Source organism: Anabas testudineus, chromosome 4 (genome assembly GCF_900324465.2).
Source record: "Anabas testudineus chromosome 4, fAnaTes1.2, whole genome shotgun sequence".
Lineage (NCBI taxonomy): Eukaryota > Metazoa > Chordata > Actinopteri > Anabantiformes > Anabantidae > Anabas > Anabas testudineus.
This window is the reverse complement of record NC_046613.1, coordinates 4,853,500-4,873,899: the sequence shown is the minus strand read 5'-3', so window position 1 is coordinate 4,873,899 and position 20,400 is coordinate 4,853,500. Positions and strand designations below refer to the sequence as shown.

Below are 20,400 nucleotides of genomic sequence, written 5' to 3'. Positions count from 1 at the left end.
AGATTTAACTTGTCAGTTCTTTGCGTGCAGCAGTTTAATAGTTAAACTGACACTGTGGAAATTCAGTGGTGAATCATTAACATCTGGGGCTACGTTGACATGCTTATCTTTAAAAACGGGAAAGCCTCAAGCCACCTGAGCTCATTGTTGCGCAGAAAGAACTGAGAGAAGCAGAAAAAGTTGTGACCTCACCGGTCAGACAGAGGGGGTGTGCTCAGCTGAGACTTTACTTCACTGGGGTCCGGGGGGCCCTTTTTGTGGATTTACCACGCTCGTCACACTGCTGCAGACATGTCGGCCGTCTCTGTACCGCCACCGAAACGCCTGCAGAAACCTCTGGTGGTTCCTCATCGTCACATGTTTGGACCAGGACCTTCCAACGTTCCACCTCGCATCTTGGAGGCTGGGGCCAATCCTGTGATTGGCCACATGCATCCAGAGATATTTGAGGTAAACAAACATTATGGATTCTATGTAGGAAGAGAGTAGCACCAGCAGGTAGTAGACTGCACCACAAGTATAGATCCTTAGAAATCTAATAATATATGTGTGTGAGCGTGATCAGTTTGGTCCATAACATGTTAGAAAATAATGACAAACCTCTCAAATGCATATTTTTATGTCTTTATCCTGAACATAACAATGTCCAGCTTTGTTGTGCAGTTTTAAATGGTCACTGTAATTTTTTTACATTACAGATAATGAATGATATCAAAAGTGGAATCCAGTACTTGTTCCAGACTCAGAACAACATGACTTTAGCTGTGAGCGGCACCGGCCACACTGCTATGGAGTGTGCCATCTTCAACACGGTGGAGCCTGGGGACAGCGTGCTCACCGCAGTGAATGGCATATGGGGAGAGCGAGCAGCAGAAATGGCTGAGAGGATAGGTGGGAGCTGGCGGTGTTTCAATAATATATTATAATAATATATATATATATATATATATATATATATATATATATATATATATATATATATATATATATATATATATATATAGCAATATATTACAAATGTGCTGTGTGCTAATCCAACAGGAGCCAGAGTAAACAGCATAGTGACGCCTCCTGGCGGCTACTTCACTAATGCAGAAATTGAGCAGGTAGTGTGCTGTGGTGCACCATCAATCACTCATTTCTGTCACATCTAGTCTAAGTGATCATTGTCTTATCTTGTCACAGGCCTTATTAAAATACAGGCCTGCCCTGTTCTTCCTCGCCCATGGAGAATCTTCCACGGGAGTTTTGCATCCTTTAGATGGCATTGGACAGCTGTGCCACAAGTAAGACGCAGCGCTGACGATTCTGTCACAATCACATATGCAGACAAAGGCCGGCAGATGATAGCTGTGTTATGAATTGTGCCTGCAGGTATAACTGCCTGTTTCTCGTCGACTCTGTGGCTTCGCTGGGAGGAGCCCCTCTGTACATGGACAAGCAAGGTTCAGTGTCTGGTGGAGCTGATAAGAATATATTCATATTTTATCTGTGTTACTCTATCTGATTCAGTGATGTCTGTATTGACAGGGATAGACATCCTATACACGGGCTCTCAAAAGGTTCTGAATGCTCCTCCTGGTACAGCACCCATCTCCTTCAGTGAGAGAGCATGGTGAGAAATGTATACCCTCCACAATGTATACCTTGCAGGTAATCATTTATAATATGTAATTAACTTACCTCTATTTAAAATTTTTTTTTTTTTTCCACAGCCAGAAAATATTCAACAGGAAATCAAAGCCTGTCTCATTCTTCTTGGATTTGAGTTGGCTTGCCAATTACTGGGGTTGTGATGGAAAGGCGTCCAGAACGTAAGACAGCGTTCTCTCTACTGCAGACACAATTCGGTCACGTTCAAATAGTTGTTGTCCTGTGTTGCTCAGTCATCTCCTCTCTGTAGATATCACCACACTGGCCCAGTCACTGCTTTTTACTCTCTGAGGGAGAGCCTGGCTGTCCTTGTTGAAGAGGTGGGATGTGTTAGAATGTGATATTTTCATTTTGCATCAATCTGGAGCTGCAGCAGTTCTGTGCAAAAAGTCATTGAGCAGACAGAATACAGTGAAGAAGATATTACTGTCAAAACAAGGCAAAGTGTATAAAATAGGAATGAATCATTACCTAGATTTTGCTTTGGTAGAGCCTTTATAGTCTACATTTAATTATTTTTAAGGTAAATATTGTTGCAGCAAAACTGTACAGGACAAATCGAAATCTAAATTTGTTAAATAATCTAAATGTTTATGGCCTATAGATGCATGTTTTTATTCCATCTCTGTAACTCAAAGGGTCTGGAGAACTCATGGGACAGACATCAAAAGGTTGCAGAGTATTTTCATCGTGGCCTGGAGAGCATGGGACTCAAACTCTTTGTAAAAGACATAGTAAGTTTCAAGTTTTAATACAATCTACAAATGTTTTAAGCTATAGTGGAATATAAAAGAGAGAATAGTGATTAAATGATGAGTGAGGGGAAAGTATTGACTTAAATGTGTGTTACAGAAAGCACGTCTACCTACTGTTACCACTATTGTTGCTCCTCGTGGATATAACTGGAAAGACATCACAAGCTACATCATGAAAACACATAATTTAGAGATTTCTGGAGGCCTTGGACCATCAGTTGGTTTGGTAAATAATGATACATTTATACACTTGCCCATTTATTACTTGTGTTCATCCACTAAGCTGTTTCTTAAGTCCTGTACATATCCCAGCTGTTATTGGTCTTTTCAGGTGCTACGTGTGGGACTGATGGGACGTAACAGCAGCAAGCACAGTGCTGACATGGTGCTGGCAGCACTGAAAGATGCTCTGCAACACTGTCACAAGAGCAAAGTGTAACATGTTGCCTCCTCTTCTCATACGGAAGTGCCCGTGTGCAATAAAGATTCATCTCAGTAATGGTAGTAATCTGCATCTCAATCAATATTTGAATGAGGAAAAGTGGGTTTGGCTTTATGATGTTGTTCTCTCAGCAAACAGCCGGTGTCAGTCTCTGAACAGAGTACAGAACAAATGCAGTCTATTTGGCATGCTGTAACTAATGTGAAGGCCGTAACTGCTAAGTGGTGATCTGACAAGAAAAGCACAGTTCTTTTTAAAGACATAAGTCAGAGTCATCTTGTGCCTGTCACACTGTGGAAAAAGGTTTCGGTCCTTGCTCATGCACGGATGAGACGAGAGAGGTCATGCTACAACGATGCCATGATTATAACTGTCATCTTAGATAAAATAACAACAGCTTTGTTGTGCATGCCCTACTGTGAGCTTTGTCATAGAGCTGTTGAGTTGTACTGCTCATTCAATAAAGTGAATATAGAAGTGCTGACACAACCATCATCTCTCTAACAGTCCTGTTGATTTGGCGTCGTGACGACAAAGGTGATCAAAGTATTACAGGAATGGAAGTGACTTTAGAAATGTGTCTACATGTTTACACATAATGTCAGTTAAATACAAATCCTTGACTTGAAAATGGTAAATGCAGTTTCACTTTACAAGGTTAAAAGATTGGAGGATGAGTAGAAAATGCAGGATGCTGAAACTCGGACATCCCACTTTTCCTACGGGTCGTGAAGGGTTTCATTGGTGTGGGCGGGGCTAGACAGTCTAACCCCGCCTTCTCGCTTCCTGCAGCCAGTGATACAGTTTCTGTGACGTAGTTGTCACAAATCTTCGACCATTCTCAAATACAGTAAATGTATATAATATATACATCTAATTTCACTTACGGTGTGGGACCATTAATGCTTAATGCTTAAATCAATAGTTATTAAAAAATAAATAAATAAAAAAAAAAAGCAACGTTACAGGAAGTCCGCTGTCGTACTTCCGTGTTAATGGTCGCTTCAGTAAAAGGCGGGTAAATGGTGTTTAGGAAAGTAAAGTTATCGAATTCACGTCCAGTCGGCTCCTCTTTGTCTCCTCTTTTGTTTTGTTAACCCGACGACAGCATCCATAACCGGTAGCAGCAATGGCGTGTAAAAGGGGAGCACTCATCGTGCTGGAAGGAGTGGACAGGGCTGGGAAAACCACGCAGTGTAAGAAACTGGTCCAGGCGCTGGAGCAGAGCGGCCGACCCGTGGAGATGATGAGATTCCCCGGTGAGACTTCCTGATGTCGCTCCCCTCACGGAGACCAACCTCACTATTAGCATTGTCGTGGTTTGGGTGTTTCCTTCTGCCCTGGTGTATATAACTGTACGTAAATCTTCACACTTAGCGGGAAGTTAAGAGCCGTGATTTGGTTTGTTGTTGCAGACAGGACCACAACCATCGGGCAGCTGATCAGCGCCTACCTGGAGAAGAAGAGTGAGCTGGAGGACCACACGGTGCATCTGCTGTTCTCTGCAAACCGCTGGGAACTGGTGTAAGTTGGCATTAGGTGAACTTAAGACGAGCATTGGGTTAAAACGTGCAGAGACTGAGACGCTGTTCTCATGCTTAGCTACACGATACAACGAGGCTGCTGACACAGTTCACCATACGTTCAAACACATGTCCAGAAAGCCAGGCTCTGTTTCTGTAAACATTACTTATAAACTGTTAAACACTTCACCTGAGCTCAATCCATCCCTGCTATGTTGGTTGGTTCCCTTTTAACCACCATGCTGGGAAGAATTACTTTATCGGATTTAAAAATAAGAAATCTGGTGGGAAGTCCAGTCCTAGAGAGCAGAGAGGCCTGGTGAACACTCAGGATCACAGATGATGGTGGAGGTGGAGGTGAAAATAGACCCATTCAATTCAGTAGAATCTCCTATTAGAGCATCATTTGCTGCACAGACATTTATGGAAATGTAGCTTTTTTTTCAACCCTATTACAACTTCTAAATTCTTAATTCTTCTTCTACAGCTTCTTTTATGTATATTGGATGTATGAATGACCTCCAGTAGTGAGGGATGTTTGAGGACCTATGGAGAGTTGGAGCTTTATTGTTTATACAGTGGCAAAAAAAGTATATGAACCCTTTGGGATTACGTGGAGTTTTGCATGAATTGGTCATAAAATGTGCTCTGATCTTCATCTAACTCACAACAATACAAAAACACAGTCTGCTGAAAATAATAGTACACAAACATTATATGTTTTTATTGAACATAACATGTAAACATTTACAGTGCAGCGTGGAAAACGTATGTGAACCCCTAGCCTAATGACTTCTCCAAGAGCTGATTGGAGCCAGGAGTGAGCCAATCAGTGTGATGATATTGGATGTGTTGCTGAAAGCTGTCCTGCCCTTTAAAAACACACACCAGTTTTGGGTTTACTGTTGCAGCACTGTTGCTACTCTCCCTAGGCGTGGTCGTACTGTAAAGATGACTGCAAGAGCACAGCGCAGAATGCTGAATGAGGTAAAGAAGCATCCTAGAGTGTCAGCTAAAGACTTACAGAAATCTCTGGCACATGCTAACATTTTTGTTGACACATCTACAATAAGGAAAACATCAAACAAGAATGGAGTACATGGGAGGACACCATGGAGGAAGCCAGTGCTGTCCAAAAAAATATTGCAGCACGTTTGAAGTTTGCAAAAGAGCACCTGGATGTTCCACAGCACTACTGGCAAAATACTCAGTTATTAAGTCCAAAGGTTCACATACTTTTTCCACTTTGCACCGTGAATGTTTACGTTATGTTCAATAAAAACATGAAAACATATAATATTTGTGTAGCATAATTTTCAGCAGACTATGTTTTTGTATTGTTGTGAGTTAGATGCAGATCGGAGCACATGTTATGACAAATTAATGCAGAAAACCATGAAATCCCAAAGGGTTCGCATAATTTTTCTTGCCACTTATGTGATGCAAAACAGATTTGCAGGCATATAGCGACATCTAGTGGCTTACAAGACGTATAGCAGTTCTTTAAATATGGGGATGGGATTTATTGTTTGTGTTTTTCCAGGTTAGAAATACAACATTCATTTGTTGATATTTGTGAATTTGGTGAAGATCAGATTTCATGACCAATACATGCTGAAAACTAGGACACTGGAACAGAGTTATTCCTTCTTACGACTGCAGCCTGTATTGTCTTATACCTTTTCTGACTCACAGACCTTTGATAAAGAAGAAGTTGGAGCAGGGTATCACTCTGGTTGTAGACAGGTACGCCTTCTCTGGAGCTGCCTTCACCAGTGCCAAGCCAGTGAGTCTTTCCTCCGCCTTTCAAACTCTGCATCCGCCACACTGTGCACGTTTTGATCGCAACACCTTGATGTGATCTGTCGTCCCCAGGGTTTCTGTCTGGACTGGTGCAAGAACCCTGACGTGGGTCTGCCAAAACCAGACCTGGTAATGTTCTTGCAGCTCAGTGCTGCTGAGGCTGCTCTCAGAGGTCAGTTTGGAGAAGAGAGATATGAGACCAGTGTTTTCCAAAGAGCGGTTCAACAGAAATTTGAACAGCTGATGAAGGATCCAAGTGTCAACTGGCAGGTATGAGTTGGATCTGTGTTGTGGATTTATTCCCAGCTTACATGCTAAACTAATTATAATAACCATGAGCCTTGATCTGTCTGTTCCAGATGATTGATGCTTCTCAGAGTGTTGAGGACGTGCACAAGCAAATCGCAACCCACAGCCTCAATGCGATTAACACAGCTCAGAACCTGCCGCTTGGAGAGCTGTGGAAATAGATTTTAGCCATTCTGCTTTAAATCAAACACTATGATGGAGGTTAAGTTATTCTGTATAGAATATCACTTTCTTACAATTGATGAGAGATATATATAATTTTCAAATCTATCTTATTTTATTTTAGTTTGAATCTTCTTACATGTCTGTTTTCTTTCACCTCTAAATATTGTGTTGATTAAATAAATTCTCTTCAAATGAGCAAGTGTAAAGGTTCATACCTGGCAATGAAACAACTTTTCTGCAGATGGACTAAATTTGGTTTGGTTACAGACTTCAGTTATTAGTGACAAACCACTTAAGCCATGGGCATCGTGAACCATTGTGTTTCTATACAACATATAACTGTTATGGCAATTTTACTTATGGAGTCAGGGAAAGGCACCATATCACTTCAGAATAAACATTTAAAGTGTTAAGACTCAAATGGAAACACATGTATGTGAAGATGTGCATACAGAATTTATCCTGAGCTCCTGCTACGGCTTCCACCAGGCAGTCTCAATGTTGGATACAGAAAGCAATCGGAGGCTGTTAAGAAGAACGCTGTGTGACACACACACACACTGACTACACCGTCGGAGCTGGACCGGCTGAAGAGGTCTCCAAATAACGTTCGTCCCCTCAGGCTTCCCTTCTGATACAGAGAAGAGACAGAATCTCTCGCCTACTGTCGAACAGTAAATCATTGTTCATATGTCCCTCACAGGGAAAGGATTTCAAACTCTTCATCCTCCGAATCAAAGAACCGCTCCAACCGGTCTGAGTCTGAGAAATCTGCAAAGTGAGTGTCAACACACAAAAAGGGAAAAAAAATGTTAAAATGTATTAACTTTACTGAATTTCTGGAATGTATTTGGCAGAAAACCTGCAGTTTAATTACCAGGTGTAAGGTTAAGGGCATCGACGCTGACCATGTGAGAGGGCTGACTGTCTACTAGTTCGAACATGGGCAGCCCCCCTCTGTTGCAGGAAAGCTGGAGGAGAAGGGCCATCATTTCATCATTATTCAACTGCTATAGATGAGTTGAGGAAGCAACAAAAGAGCAGTGTTCACACAGACATACCCTTCTTATGCGCATACACCAGTCATCAAACTCGTCCTCTGTTCTACAGAAGAAACCCTGGCAGACGCAGAGGGGAAAAACAATCAGCTATGGAATTTTATAAGGGGTATAAAGTTTTCAGCATGTTCTCATGCTTGTTGTTCGTGTTGAACAACAAGCTTTAGTTAAGACACTACATCTGTGCGCTATAAATACGTCTCTGCCGTTCCTACCGCTGCAATGGATGGGTCCAGTTCACAGATGTGCATGCGACAGGGTGGGTGCTGACAATGGTACATCTCATCAAGGACCTGGCCATCTTCACTTGGCTCCACTGCAGGCTGCGTGGTGTGTGGGTCTAAATAGATGAGTTCCTCTCCTGAAGAAGAGCGTGTTAGGAAACAGATAAAACTACCATGTACTGAATTTGCTGGCAATGCAGAGCTGAGTCTTTATTTCACAAACATAGACATACCGACAAAACCAATGAAGTAATGGGCACTGTTGGGTTTTCCACCAATAACACCAAGGGACTGAGGCAGCATGAAGCATTGCTGTGAAAAGAGACAAGCTTTTGGCTGAATGCGGCCACCTGATTAATGTAAGTCACTATTTGTAGCTCTACACTGACTTTGCCACTTCCTGCTAACCAGGCAGCGCACAGTGGGTTTTTATAAGAATGGTGCAAGTGAAACAAACAGGTGTATTCAGATAAACAAAGTATATTTGATTTTGAGTTGCAGGTTGCAGCACTGCATAACCACAATTTTCATGTATAATTTGAACACACGCTGTCAACTATCTCACCTTGAGGGTTTCGATGTAGGCCTCATTTATATCACTCAGGCCCAGCCTTAGGGGTATGAGCAGTACCAGAGGTTTCCACAAAGGCGTCTCCTCCTCAGTCAGGGCACACGCGCCTTCCAGGCAGCCGTTGAGCTCCCCCACTCCCTCCGATTCTACACAGGCTCCTGCAACATCCAGCCAGGGCATACAGAGAAGCTCTGCAAAAAAAAAAAAAATAATAATAAATATATATATTATAATTATAAATGTGTCATGTATGTTAAAAAAATGATGCCAGATTAGCATTACATCACACAGAAAACATTACGCACAAACAGGCTTTGACATGAAACACCGTCATTAAACAATCATCACTCTATGTGATGGAGGCTTTCTGCTTAAACAACCTTTCAGTCTGTGCTTGGTCCATAGTTAAACCTGGTGTACCAACATGAAATTGACATTTGAACATCTGGTGAATGATAACAGGAAGAAAAAAAAAAACCTCTCAAACACAAAGTTGCAACACAGCTGCACTCACTGATCTCCTCGATGACCACAGTGTTGTCCATCGCCACGTGTACAACTAATCTGCTCCACGTATCAAACACTGCCAGCTTCCTGAAATCAACACAGCACATTGAGACTCAGTCACGCTCAGGTTTAAAGGACACTGCCTTCTTCCTACAAAATGACCTTTAGTTTAAGTGTGGGAAGGTAAAGTCAACACAAGGTCAGACTTGGAAAAAGGAGACACTAAAAAGCAACAACTAAATGTCCGCTAAGACAAGTCATACATAGATACCTATTCATTTGACTGACACTTGTGTCCAGATCTTGTAGTCAGCAGATTGTTTTGTTTATAGACCAGTGTCAACACATGCAGCATTCTGTGCTGCCCCCTTGATAACATTTTGGGGAACAAGGTCACATTTCATGCTGATATGCTTTTTTCAGTTTTGACAGCTTTTGCCGTGTGAAAGTATGTGTAAAAATGAGCACAAAAAATAAAGACAGGGAACATCAAATGCATTGTTTGTCACAATTTTATAATTCAATACTGGTTATTTAGTTTCGGACAACTTGCATTGTAGAGCAATATTTTTATTTTTGTTTGCATCATACTTGAGCACTAGCAGTAATACACCCACGAGGGCTCTTGATCTTTTAGCTATAATGCAACTAATGCCACTAATTCACTGGTTCCAGCTTTCCAAATGTGATGATTTGTCTGTGTTATATCACTGTAAACTGAATATATTTAGGGTTTGGACGCAACCTATTTAATTTTTTTACATTAACTGCAAAGAATACTCACTACAGTAACTGACAGAGCCCTAAATGATAAACTCTGGAAACAAATGGGATGTCCAGCTTCTTTCACTACTTACTTTAGGACCTGGGCAACTGTGTTTGGTCCATACCACTGGCCTATAGGCTTTCCTTCTCCAACTCCCATTTGAGCTGCAGAAGCATTTAAAACAACAGAATAACTAAGTGGTAATTGTGTGAAACGATTGCTTAAGTGGGCCTTTCATATGATTGGAAGGACTGAACAGTCACTACTTACCAATCTGATGGATGGAATAATAGCTGTCTTTTTTGTCAATAAAGGCATTGAGAATACTGATGTACTCTTCTCTTTGTTTCTGGCCTCTGGCCCATCTCCAGTCTGAAAACAAAAAGACACTTATCAAGCCTGTGTAAACGACCTCTGTTTTGCTATTATCTACACACACAGTGCCACAGTGATGGAATCCAGTTTTATCAAATATATATACCTGTGTCTTTGTTTTTGTATGTTTAAAGTTATGTTACCTCTGCCTAAATGTCTACGCATCAAGGCCTCCCCTAGGATCATCTGGCCGCATCGTAACATACATCCCCATCCTGTATCTGACGTTGGTCCTGTCCCACCTGTAACACATTCAAGAATCACCCAGAAGGTAACTTTTGGGAAGTGAAAACCCACATGAATCAAATCTCCAAACTTATCAAAGGGTGCTGCACCATTCCCATTATTGTCTTTACTTACCAATCGGTGGGAAGTTTTTTCTGTATGTGAACCACAGTCGTGAAGTGACATCTGATAAAATGTCATCTTTCTCTACATAAAGAGCAGAAATCGCCTTGTTAGCAAGCATCCAAATAGTTAGTACGTACACCCTAACAGGATTTCCTGCAGTAGTTTCTCTGTGTCTCACATGCACTTTACAGTATGTTATAAATTCATGTGTAGTTTAACTCTTACCTGTGAGTGCATTGTATTCTTTTCCTAAGATCCACACAGGCTCTGAGGTCTCAGGAAAATCTTCAAACTCTCCAAAACGAAGTGTGTCGTACGTCAAGGTAGCTGTAAAAGAAGACAGAAGCAAACTATAAGCTAGTGGAAAATTACAAAGCAGGCTTGTGATTGGCTAATAAAAGGGAAGCTATGCGTCAGGGGCTAAAAATGGAGTATCCATTAGTTGTTCGACAAGAAATCCAGGCACACCCAGGTAGGATGCTCTTGTGTACACCCATGTGTACACACCCTTTAAAAAGCATCTAGCATTTCAAACCCATGCCTCTTTAGATGGACCACAGTCTCAGTTTTACAGGCAAGAGTGGCTAGTTGAGAAATAACCTATCTGCAGAATCAATACCATATCAATTTGGAGGTGTGAAAAATACACACTTTAAAAGCAAGCCCCACAAAGCTTAAACCCTAGACCTTTGGGATTGTATTTCCATGATGCTCTACTTGTTAGATACATTATAAGAACCACTACTCAGATTTGTTGCACCAGGCCAAGATAACCCTGTCATCATCAATATAAGTTCATAAAGGTAATTTATCAAGTTTGAAAAAGCTCATCCACAGCCACAGATGATCATTTAAAGCAGTTTAATTGGGCAGAGTGGCAGTTTTCATCACAAGTAAATTGAACTTAATGTCTAATATCAGCAGAAAAAAACTTTAATAACAAACAAAAACTTAACATATGTGAAAAAAAAAACATCTTTCCTGTGCAATTACCAGGTAATAAATAAGTAAGTAGTTAAGGTGGTGCTTTAGAAAAGTGTGATGTCAGGAGGCAATCAGAGTAATGGTCTATAGATGCAGACTTGTTACTAGAGTTGGAAACACTGGGCTCTAAGCCAGGAATAAAATAGAGTATAACAGTAATGGGCCCCATTAAAGGGTAAGTTACAGATCCACATGAGAAAGAAAAAACATTTTAGCCATGCTGTGTCTGTTACTATCCACTGGAAATATATATTTATGTCCTCCCATTAAAAATGGTTTCTGCGATGTGTGCTAACACCTATAATACAAAGATAATTATCAACAGGCAGTTACAGCTGACGAGCTAACATTTCAGAAAGCTTTGATTCTGCTACAGGGTAAAAGTGCAATAAAAAAATCTGTTCTCTTTATCTGAGTGGTATAACTTGCACATCAGTCTTGTTTTATAACATCTAACCATATAACAGCTAATTGCACTCTGGGTGCTAACAGTCGCCTGATGACTGATCAGATGGTGACAGTGCATCGGCTGGAATGTCCAGCTTGGGCGTAACATTATGTTAGCATAAACAATCGATCTCTAATTAATATGAGTGAAACTCAACAACGACACATGACACTAATACAGAGTACATCTGGACACCGTACAGAAAGTTCTGCGGCTGTACAGCGAGCTGTCAAAGCAGGGAAACCATCACATTTAGCAATAACAGCAGGCTAACCTTAGTTAGCAGTTAGCTTTAGTCATCACTTTAGCAGGCTAACGTCACCGAGGATACAAAGAATGGAACTGAATTGGCAGTTTGTTTTGACAGAACACAAAAACATTTTGCCATGTGATAAATAGGGATGTTGTGATTCATATGGAGCTAGACTAGCTTTCTAAGGGATATAATTAAATATTATTTTGCTAGAAAATCGTGCTTACCTGCATCCATCCCGACGGTCTTCACCCTATCTTGTTTGTTGTTCTCTGCACTCCGACACGCTGGACCAATGGGAAGGAAGTCCTGCTGCGGAATTCTGAGGAAGGCGGGACATCCCTTTGTCGTCCAATAAAATCGGTGGAACCAGGCTCTGTTTTTTTCCTCTGACCAATCACTAGTAGTTGACGTATCCGTGCTGATGCGTGCAGTTCAATTCGTATCCGCTCTGCACGCCTGACTAAACCTGCGGTTTATGGTGCATTAAAGTGCAGATAGGCGATCGAGCACCTACTGTAAATATTTTAAACCTATTTTAAACCTATTTAACATATTACTAAAGCTGTTGGTTTCTTCCACGTTGCAGAAAGCCCTGGAGACTGTTGTGTGAGATGGTTTAAGTTGTCATTGCCTACAAACCCAAGCTGAAAAACTCATCAGAATACACTGAGACATAACTCTAACCTTGTTACTTGACCTAAAAGTGTTTTTACATCCCCTTTGTATTGACTTAATAAATATATTACTTTTAATTAATAAGTAATTAAATCACAAACTAAACTCCATTAGAATACTAGTAGGTCTATGTACAGTATAAATGTAGGCTTCTGAGGCCTGGGCAAGTTTTCTGCTGGGGGCCCTACACGCAGGAACCCTATTTGCAATGTGAATTCATATGCTACCATGATATCTAACGCTGGGCACTGGTTATGGCTCCTTAAATTTAACTTTGTATTCAGGAACAATACAGATAATAATAATATTCATCATCATCACCATTATCATCTGTCAGAATAAGAATCCCATCATCTACAGTACTGTTATGATGATGAAGATTATGATTTTCAATATTTGTACTACTCATATATCCAGCTCTGTATATTACCCGTCTTAAAAGTATTGAAACTTAACCTTACTTTTCCAGTATTAATATATTTGCTCAATTTTGATCTTGCCCAAGCAACAGTACAGTGGTCAGTGCAACAGTGACACACTGTGGGGTCCACACAAAACGATCCATTTCACACCACATTTCAAAGAGTAGACTTCATGGATTGTTGTTAAGAAACATTTATTCATGTTAATATTTACAGTTGACTCCAAACATTTGCTTACCTAGTACTACATGCCATATAAAAGTGAAGTTATTCATGGAATAAATTCTACTCATGAACTTAAATTTTATCAAAGTGCTCTAAATCTAAATATACTGTATGTTGCATTTCTGCAATGACAATACAGCAATATAACACACTGCCTCACAGTAAACACAGAGATTTGCATTGAATGCATAGTGTAGTCTGAAATACATATTCATACTACTTGTAGGCTCAATTTAGCTCACTAATTAGGGACTGTACACAAATGACTAGAGTAGGGGATGGTGTGGAGAGTGAATGTTGTGTTACTTTTCTCTAAAAAAGCAAGGTAACTGTAAGCATACTTGGAGTTGAAAACATTACATTTACAAAACATGTAAACACTTTTAAGTTGGACACATGCATTAGAAACCAACTTTAATGACACATTTATCTTCCTTATGGTAGAGATACATGACAACTGTTGGAATATATAGATATCTCTAAAGAGTGACTCTAAAGTGCGTTTCTCAAAATGGACATGTTGGTCCTGCTAGATGCTAGCTATTACAGTGTGAGAAAACAAAGCCTTGTAATATAACAAAACAGGGAATAGAGAATGTTGTTAAAATGCAATAAAAACTGTGAGTGAGAAAAACTACAAACCCTTCCATGCTTCTACAAAAAATAAAAAAAGTCACCTCACTTCAGCAAGGACAAAAAACAGAAACCCTTTTTTACTTGACATTTTCCTCCTAATAAGTTTCATACAGTCCCTTAGAAAATAAAATATGTGTTGTGCTTTGCATTTATCTATCATGCACTGCAGTTTGTACTGTACCATATATGGTCCATATTTGCTAACCAGGTTAAAAATGTTGTAATGCTAAGTCCTGATGAATAGCCTCACGATCCTGAGGAATATTCTCAGTTTACAGAGTATGTAAACATACTATAGTTGCCATTTTCAACCACTGGGGGCACCCTAAACACTGTGGATAAATTACAGACTAAAAGCATTAATATGCACTGTGTATCCATTAACAATAAATAGACTAGAGGAAGCAGAAGCAGTGAGGAAGGTCCACAGGCTGTGAGGGGACAGGTGTTCATGAATAAAGGCTCAGTGCAATTGGTTGCAAATACAATCCAAAGCAGTGGATGCTTTAGTGGTGATGGTGTTGGCCTGCTAAGAATCCAGTGTGAGACTTTTGACCTTCACTTCTCTCTGAGTAGGTGTAACACGATGGCCTTCAGATAATATCCAAAGGCAAAGGCAGCGGACACCAGCCAGTGAGAGCAGAAGCTGGGATCAGTGTTCACCACACATTTTGTTAAATCCACCTGTAACAGCAGAAAGGACACGACACAGGGCAGAAAGGTTTGATGCAAAACTTCTGATTGCTGAAATCCAACACATGTTCTTGATTTGTCAGTGTGCTGAGAATGTTCACTGGCAACATGTGCAAATATGTTACTTCACTGCCAAAACCCACACTGCAATCTGAGCAATACATGATCCAACAGCCCAGACACTTTCATAGCCAGTGAAATACTACAGACAGAACACCTGGTCCTTCATGTCACAAAATGTTATGGTTTACTCCATGCTCACAGCATCTCCTGGTGTCGAAAGATGACAGTTTAGACTGCTGCTGTGACAACAGGTTTCTCATTTGCGCTTGTGAGGTCAGTTATACAATGCGCTGATCTTCATCTTGTCACACTCCACTTACTTTCAAAACAAAACTAACTCGGGTGCCATATTTTTGCATGAGCGTTCATTTGCTGTTCATTTGGCGATCGTTCGAGCAGAGCGTAGACAGAGGCGTGTTGTTTACAGGCCTCTACAGGATTCTGCAGAAGACACATCCAGAGCACTGGTTCTTTTTGATTTCAGGCCCTTCATGATGTTACTATAATATTTTAATGGGCATCACATCAAGCTTCTCAAAGGGTGTAGTAATTTACATAGCTAGATATTTCTAGATTCCCCTGTATAATATTACTATAATGTTCCTACTCTATCCACTTGGGACTTAAGATCAGTCTATCAGGATTTGATGGTTCTACTGAGTTTAATGTAGTTCACTACACAGCAGGATATGCCAGAACAAACAGGAGCACACACACCACAGCATGAAACTAGACGCCCCACTTATATGAATGGCAACACTCACAAACACTCATGCACCCACACAAACAAGTGAAAAGTTCCCCTTACCCAGCCCCCTCTCTTTTTTAACCAGGAGGTCAGACTCTTGCGGACAAACTCTCCCATACAGTCGACGATGGTGTGGACAATAGCTGGATGACCATGGCGGACGCAGTCCACTGCTAAGGCCCCTGCCACGGCGTACAAAGAAACCACCTTTCCCCACGTCACACCTGGCAAAGACACACGAGTAATAAAGCTGTAAGAACAAAACAAACTGTGCTCTTACTCAAGGTTTTATCCACCATCATTTATGTCCTGTTACCAGATTGAAGAAGACTGACTGCTCCTAATAAATAGCTTAAGTAGGTTTGAGGGAAGCGAATGTCTCTGTCAGCAACTCTCTTTAAAGATGGGTGAACACATTATAAATCGTCAGCGGCCAGACACTGGGCCTGCGTGCCAGTCTGTCCCACATAGAAGAAAACCCAAACACTCGGAGCAGCAGCTCCACTACTGTAGATTAGAGAGCAGATCATTTTTCCAACTTAGTTCACATGTTGAGTAAAGCTCTCTGCCGCCACGCCATTTACAGTCAGAGCTTCAGACTATTTCTGTACTGTTTATATGTCCAACACATACAAAGTGACACTCAGCTCCATCCATCCTCTGTGACTGTCCTCTGATTCATTCCTAGAATCTCATAAACGGAGGTCATGTTTCTCTTTAATGGTGGAGTCTGGAACTTGCAGGACAGATGTCTCTGTTTTGTGCACTTTTAATAGTGCTAACAGAAGATTAAGTTTAGATTTGCCTTTTGGACCAAAGGTTTGGTGGAAACTGCCCCCAAAAAACCAGAGGAAACTAAATCCATTATCATAATGCCACTCCAGTGAGTTAAGTGCTCACACAGTGTATTTCAAACCCCACACCTCCCAGTTTGTAACATATACTTTCCCTAAGTCTCCAAGCACAAGCTGAGAAAACACTGATGACATCACCAAGGGTGGTTTGTGACATATTGCTTTAAAGCCATGGAATGTCATAGATCAGGGGTGGACAACCCTGGTCCTCGGGGGACACTGCCCGCCTGGGGCTGCTCACCTCTGTCACAGATCAACATACAGTTTTCACAGGCCCAGTATTATCCTCTCTAGTGAACTGACCATTATGTGTAGAATAAGTTTTACTATACAGAGGCTGACGAAGTCCACTCTGTGCTTCAGTAAAGCTTTTAAGGTGCAAAGTGTCCCCTTAGGACGCTCGTGTGTCGTTAGGTTGACAGTATTAGTGTTGACATGGCAAACATGTCACTTATCTACAGATCAGCAGATGTGGAGCAACATCACCATTTAGACAGTCATTTACATGTGTCTATCCACATTTCACAGCTATTTGTTGTTGTCTCCACCGACTCCCGAGGCAACTATTTGGCTCTTCAGCAGCACAAATCCTCCACTACGTTCTAGAGGTGTCTGCTATTTCACCCTAAGCAGGTTTATTTGAGCTTTTTTCTAACATGAAGATCTCCTTGCGTCTGCAAACAGCACTCATGAGAGAAATGTGAGTAATTCAAAACATTAAAGCTGCACGCTGTGGGAAAAAAAAAAAAAAAAAAGGAGCTAAAAGATGCTAAAAAAAAAGCTCAGTAAAGCTGAGGGGAACTCAGAGTTGGATGGCATTTCTGTGTGTGTTCAACACATATGACGTCTTTCACATTATGCACTGTACTTTACTCTATTGTTAACATAACAGTTTTGAACAGAGCAGCTTTAAATAAAAGCATGTCATGCTACATGAGATGTGGGATATTTTATCAGAGCGGAACGCAACATTTGTAACTGAGGTCATACACATTAGAGAAGTTTGTGGTCACAATCTCCTACAGCCCATGACTTCCTCTTCACACAGAGGCAGGTCTGGACTGTCAGCATTATCTTTTGTTCAATATGAGACTGTAGTCACTGAAGCTTTATCCTGTGAACTGAAACTAAAGCCTAGAGACTATCTTCTTTCCACAAGTAAATGCTGCACTTTTAATCCTCATTCTTGTATCTTAATTTTGATCGATTTCAAGCAGTCACTTATTTTTCTGAGGAGCTCTGCTCAGTCCAAAGACCAGACTAACCTGCTTTTCTGTACTTTGCAGTTGCCTCTTAATTACCTTTGAAGCAGATTGCTTTGTTACACCCCGAGGAGTAAGCCAGCTGAGATTCGTGACTTAACTCCCAGGGTGGAGTCCAAACTGTCTGTAACAATCACCCGCTTTAACCCGACACTTTAACCTAATATGGACTGAATGCTTTCCCTGGATTTCCTCTCCTGTAAGGGGAATAATGACAGCAGGGAAATGTTCCTGACTGAATGGAGAATTTTTGAGACTTGTCTGCATGAAGAAGTTCAACAACAAAGCATTAATGTGAGAAGTAATCCAAGTACTCCAGACTTTCAATATGTTTGTTGTTGTTTGCCTGAAGAGCTGAAGTTCCTCCTTCCCAGTTACAACCAAATAAAGGACTTCCCTAAAAGGATAAACGTCTTCCTGTATCCACAGGTCCACATTTGAGTATGTCACAAATAAAGTTAATTAAAAAAACATTTTAAAATCACTGAAGCTGCTTCCCGTGTGCACATCTGCACGTGTGGCTCGTACTTGGACTACTGTACAGCAGGACCAGTTTTTAGTTTTTGAAGGGGACCTACCTGTGGAGAAAATGTCTGCTGCCACAGCCAGGAAAGCATCTGACACCACGCCCTCGGACGCCACAGGGATGTTGAGCTGTCGCGCTACGTTACGATAAATGTTGGGTCGCAGGTACTCCAACTCATCCCCTGACAAAAACAAAAGTCAAGCCTCTGTTTGTAGAGCTGCTTGTATTGAGACAGTAAGAAGCAACATGATCCTCTTACAGACAAATAGGAGTGTTCCCCAAAATGTTCATGAAAATATTCTAGATTCTTGAAGGTTCTACAGCACAAGTCCAACGGTAACAGAGTTCAGAGGTCAGCCTCTTAGTTTTAAACTGATTTGGGAGAGTCTCTGTCTGAAAAGGTTCCCAAACGTGTCCATCACGCCTCAGCTCTGCTTTTATCTATAAATGCCATCTCCTTTAGTGTTAGGGCTGAGTTTCCAGTGAATTGCATAACTGTCTAAACCGATGGTGGCTTGACACCACAAGTGGTGAAACCTCAGACAGGAAAGGGCATCTGTGCTCTGTCACTTCTTACACTGGGCAAACATCCAGACGAGGGAAACGATACTGGAACTAAACTTTCTGTTTCTGATCATTCAGGGGATTCCCTGGGATCCCTTCAGGGTCTTCCAGTAAAAATCAGAGGTAGTCCCAGCAGGGCTATGGAAGTGAGGTCAAGGTGCAAACAGCTTCTATGACAAATTGGAAAAGAGCCATAAACATTGTTCCATATTTAATAAACTAATATATGTCTTCAGTCCCCTGTTACCTAACAGCTGTTTAACTAACTTCTTCAATACTTTGGCCTAAAAGTTGGAGCACGTTAAAAAGCAAAGGAGATCTAATCTAGCTCAGACACTTACCCAGCCACAGCAGCACAGAGGAGATCTCTCCCAGTGCCCCACCTGATGCAGCCAGTCCGTGCTCAGGCTTAGACCAGCCTATCCCGGCACGGTTCAGCCTGGAATGAATGTAGTCCCTGCACAGCGCTTTGGCCTGGGACACCAACTCCTTGTCGGTGGGCGAGCGGTCAAACACTTCAGCCGCAAACACTGAGGAGCGGCGCAACATCTCCATGCCGCTCTCGTCACGCACCGCGGAGTGCGCAGCTCACCTCCCCGCACCGCACCGCACCGCACCGCACCGCCCCGCAGCGGCCGCTTCAGCCCCGCAACACGTCCCCTCCAAGTCCTCTACTGCGAGACAGGAAGACTTCTGGAGATTATCCTGCATGACAGATACGCGCGGATTAGTTTGTGGGCATGTTTGGAGCGATCGCAGTGGAAAGCTCCTGCAGCCGCTGGCTCGACAGAGGAGGACGTTTACATGAGGACAAGTTGGACACTGCCCGAGAGAAGTGATGCGTGAACCCACGATCACTCGGGATGCGCCCATGGGGAAGTTTCCAGTGAAGCTGATGACAATGAAAACGCACTTACCCGACAATGAAGAGGCCGACGATCCCCAGCTACAACATGCTCGTCAACAGGCTGCACACCAGCAGAGAGCGAGCACAGAGGTGCTTTGGATCACTGGCTGCTGCTGTGCAGTGTGCTGTCAGGCAGGCTTTCCTTCTAAGGGCACTTATTGTGGAGTCCAAAGGCGGAGATAAGCAGAGGCGCACAAACCCCACCCCTCCACCCCATCCCAACTCACACACACTCTCACACACACACACACACACACACACAGGACTAGTATTTACCTCTAAAAAGATTGTCCACATGTCCACCTAAAGACACTGACAAGGACCATTGTTGATAGAGTGTAATATAATCTCATAGCATCTCATCCTAACCCCAACCAGAACCATCACAGCCACACACACACACACACACACACACACACACACACACACACACACTCCCCTAAGCTGTTAATCAGTAAGTGGATTTATTAAAGGTGTGCCTGCTTAACAGAACCACAGAACCTCTGCTCTGACTGTTTTTATTATTGGTTAAGTTCCATTCAGCAGGAATCACGCTGGAAAATAAAAACACCTGTTTACATTGAGTTTGAGATGGGAAATATTAAGAAAGGTAGGAAAACACAGTGCCTACGAGG

General features: G+C 41.8%; 4 protein-coding genes across 5 annotated transcripts; 2 read left to right on the top strand and 2 right to left on the bottom strand.

The window, feature by feature from the left end:
• The first annotated feature begins 134 nt into the window (after positions 1 to 134).
• agxta (alanine--glyoxylate and serine--pyruvate aminotransferase a) lies at positions 135 to 2,903 on the top strand. The gene is made up of 11 exons (XM_026345959.1): positions 135 to 450; positions 699 to 891; positions 1,042 to 1,106; positions 1,186 to 1,286; positions 1,375 to 1,445; positions 1,531 to 1,615; positions 1,716 to 1,814; positions 1,904 to 1,973; positions 2,292 to 2,387; positions 2,506 to 2,634; positions 2,740 to 2,903. Exons 1-11 carry the CDS (start codon positions 292 to 294, stop codon positions 2,845 to 2,847), a joined length of 1,176 nt encoding a protein of 391 aa, XP_026201744.1. The 5' UTR covers positions 135 to 291; the 3' UTR covers positions 2,848 to 2,903.
• Positions 2,904 to 3,050: 147 nt separating this feature from the next.
• On the top strand, positions 3,051 to 6,678 carry dtymk (deoxythymidylate kinase (thymidylate kinase)). Its single transcript, XM_026345960.1, has 5 exons — positions 3,051 to 4,109; positions 4,266 to 4,374; positions 6,069 to 6,159; positions 6,249 to 6,446; positions 6,536 to 6,678. The coding sequence occupies exons 1-5, from the start codon at positions 3,980 to 3,982 to the stop codon at positions 6,644 to 6,646; spliced, it is 639 nt and encodes a 212-aa protein (XP_026201745.1). The 5' UTR covers positions 3,051 to 3,979; the 3' UTR covers positions 6,647 to 6,678.
• A 62-nt stretch (positions 6,679 to 6,740) lies between these two features.
• atg4b (autophagy related 4B, cysteine peptidase) lies at positions 6,741 to 12,506 on the bottom strand. Of its 2 annotated transcripts, none has more exons than XM_026345957.1 (13): positions 12,415 to 12,506; positions 10,728 to 10,829; positions 10,512 to 10,583; positions 10,295 to 10,393; positions 10,047 to 10,148; positions 9,868 to 9,940; positions 9,018 to 9,097; positions 8,498 to 8,694; positions 8,166 to 8,244; positions 7,924 to 8,069; positions 7,712 to 7,768; positions 7,528 to 7,621; positions 6,741 to 7,436 (listed from the first exon to the last, which is right to left on the bottom strand). In XM_026345957.1, exons 1-13 carry the CDS (start codon positions 12,422 to 12,424, stop codon positions 7,348 to 7,350), a joined length of 1,200 nt encoding a protein of 399 aa, XP_026201742.1. In that variant the 5' UTR covers positions 12,425 to 12,506; the 3' UTR covers positions 6,741 to 7,347. The 2 variants fall into 2 exon arrangements, with proteins under 2 accessions (XP_026201742.1, XP_026201743.1); XM_026345958.1 differs by having other exon boundaries at positions 6,741 to 7,421.
• A 958-nt stretch (positions 12,507 to 13,464) lies between these two features.
• On the bottom strand, positions 13,465 to 19,919 carry boka (BCL2 family apoptosis regulator BOK a). The gene is made up of 5 exons (XM_026346242.1): positions 19,776 to 19,919; positions 19,200 to 19,563; positions 18,347 to 18,475; positions 15,713 to 15,876; positions 13,465 to 14,832 (listed from the first exon to the last, which is right to left on the bottom strand). The coding sequence occupies exons 2-5, from the start codon at positions 19,411 to 19,413 to the stop codon at positions 14,707 to 14,709; spliced, it is 633 nt and encodes a 210-aa protein (XP_026202027.1). The 5' UTR covers positions 19,414 to 19,563; positions 19,776 to 19,919; the 3' UTR covers positions 13,465 to 14,706.
• Between the last annotated feature and the right edge of the window lie 481 nt (positions 19,920 to 20,400).

What these genes read in the sequence shown, in the direction of transcription:
- dtymk (XM_026345960.1), top strand. Translation starts at nt 3,980, where the DNA reads ATGGCGTGTAAAAGGGGAGCACTCATCGTGCTGGAAGGAGTGGACAGG. An exon ending in GGAGATGATGAGATTCCCCG is followed by an intron (nt 4,110 to 4,265) that starts GTGAGACTTCCT and finishes TTGTTGTTGCAG; the next exon opens with ACAGGACCACAACCATCGGG. An exon ending in ATCCAAGTGTCAACTGGCAG is followed by an intron (nt 6,447 to 6,535) that starts GTATGAGTTGGA and finishes TGTCTGTTCCAG; the next exon opens with ATGATTGATGCTTCTCAGAG.
- agxta (XM_026345959.1), top strand. Translation starts at nt 292, where the DNA reads ATGTCGGCCGTCTCTGTACCGCCACCGAAACGCCTGCAGAAACCTCTG. An exon ending in AGAAATGGCTGAGAGGATAG is followed by an intron (nt 892 to 1,041) that starts GTGGGAGCTGGC and finishes CTAATCCAACAG; the next exon opens with GAGCCAGAGTAAACAGCATA. An exon ending in TGGCTGTCCTTGTTGAAGAG is followed by an intron (nt 1,974 to 2,291) that starts GTGGGATGTGTT and finishes TGTAACTCAAAG; the next exon opens with GGTCTGGAGAACTCATGGGA.
- atg4b (XM_026345957.1), bottom strand. An exon ending in AGAATACAATGCACTCACAG is followed by an intron (nt 10,584 to 10,727) that starts GTAAGAGTTAAA and finishes CTCTTTATGTAG; the next exon opens with AGAAAGATGACATTTTATCA. An exon ending in CCTACATCGAAACCCTCAAG is followed by an intron (nt 8,245 to 8,497) that starts GTGAGATAGTTG and finishes CTCTTTTCACAG; the next exon opens with CAATGCTTCATGCTGCCTCA.
- boka (XM_026346242.1), bottom strand. Translation starts at nt 19,413, where the DNA reads ATGGAGATGTTGCGCCGCTCCTCAGTGTTTGCGGCTGAAGTGTTTGAC. An exon ending in AGCAGACATTTTCTCCACAG is followed by an intron (nt 15,877 to 18,346) that starts GTAGGTCCCCTT and finishes TGTCTTTGCCAG; the next exon opens with GTGTGACGTGGGGAAAGGTG. An exon ending in TAAAAAAGAGAGGGGGCTGG is followed by an intron (nt 14,833 to 15,712) that starts GTAAGGGGAACT and finishes CTGCTGTTACAG; the next exon opens with GTGGATTTAACAAAATGTGT.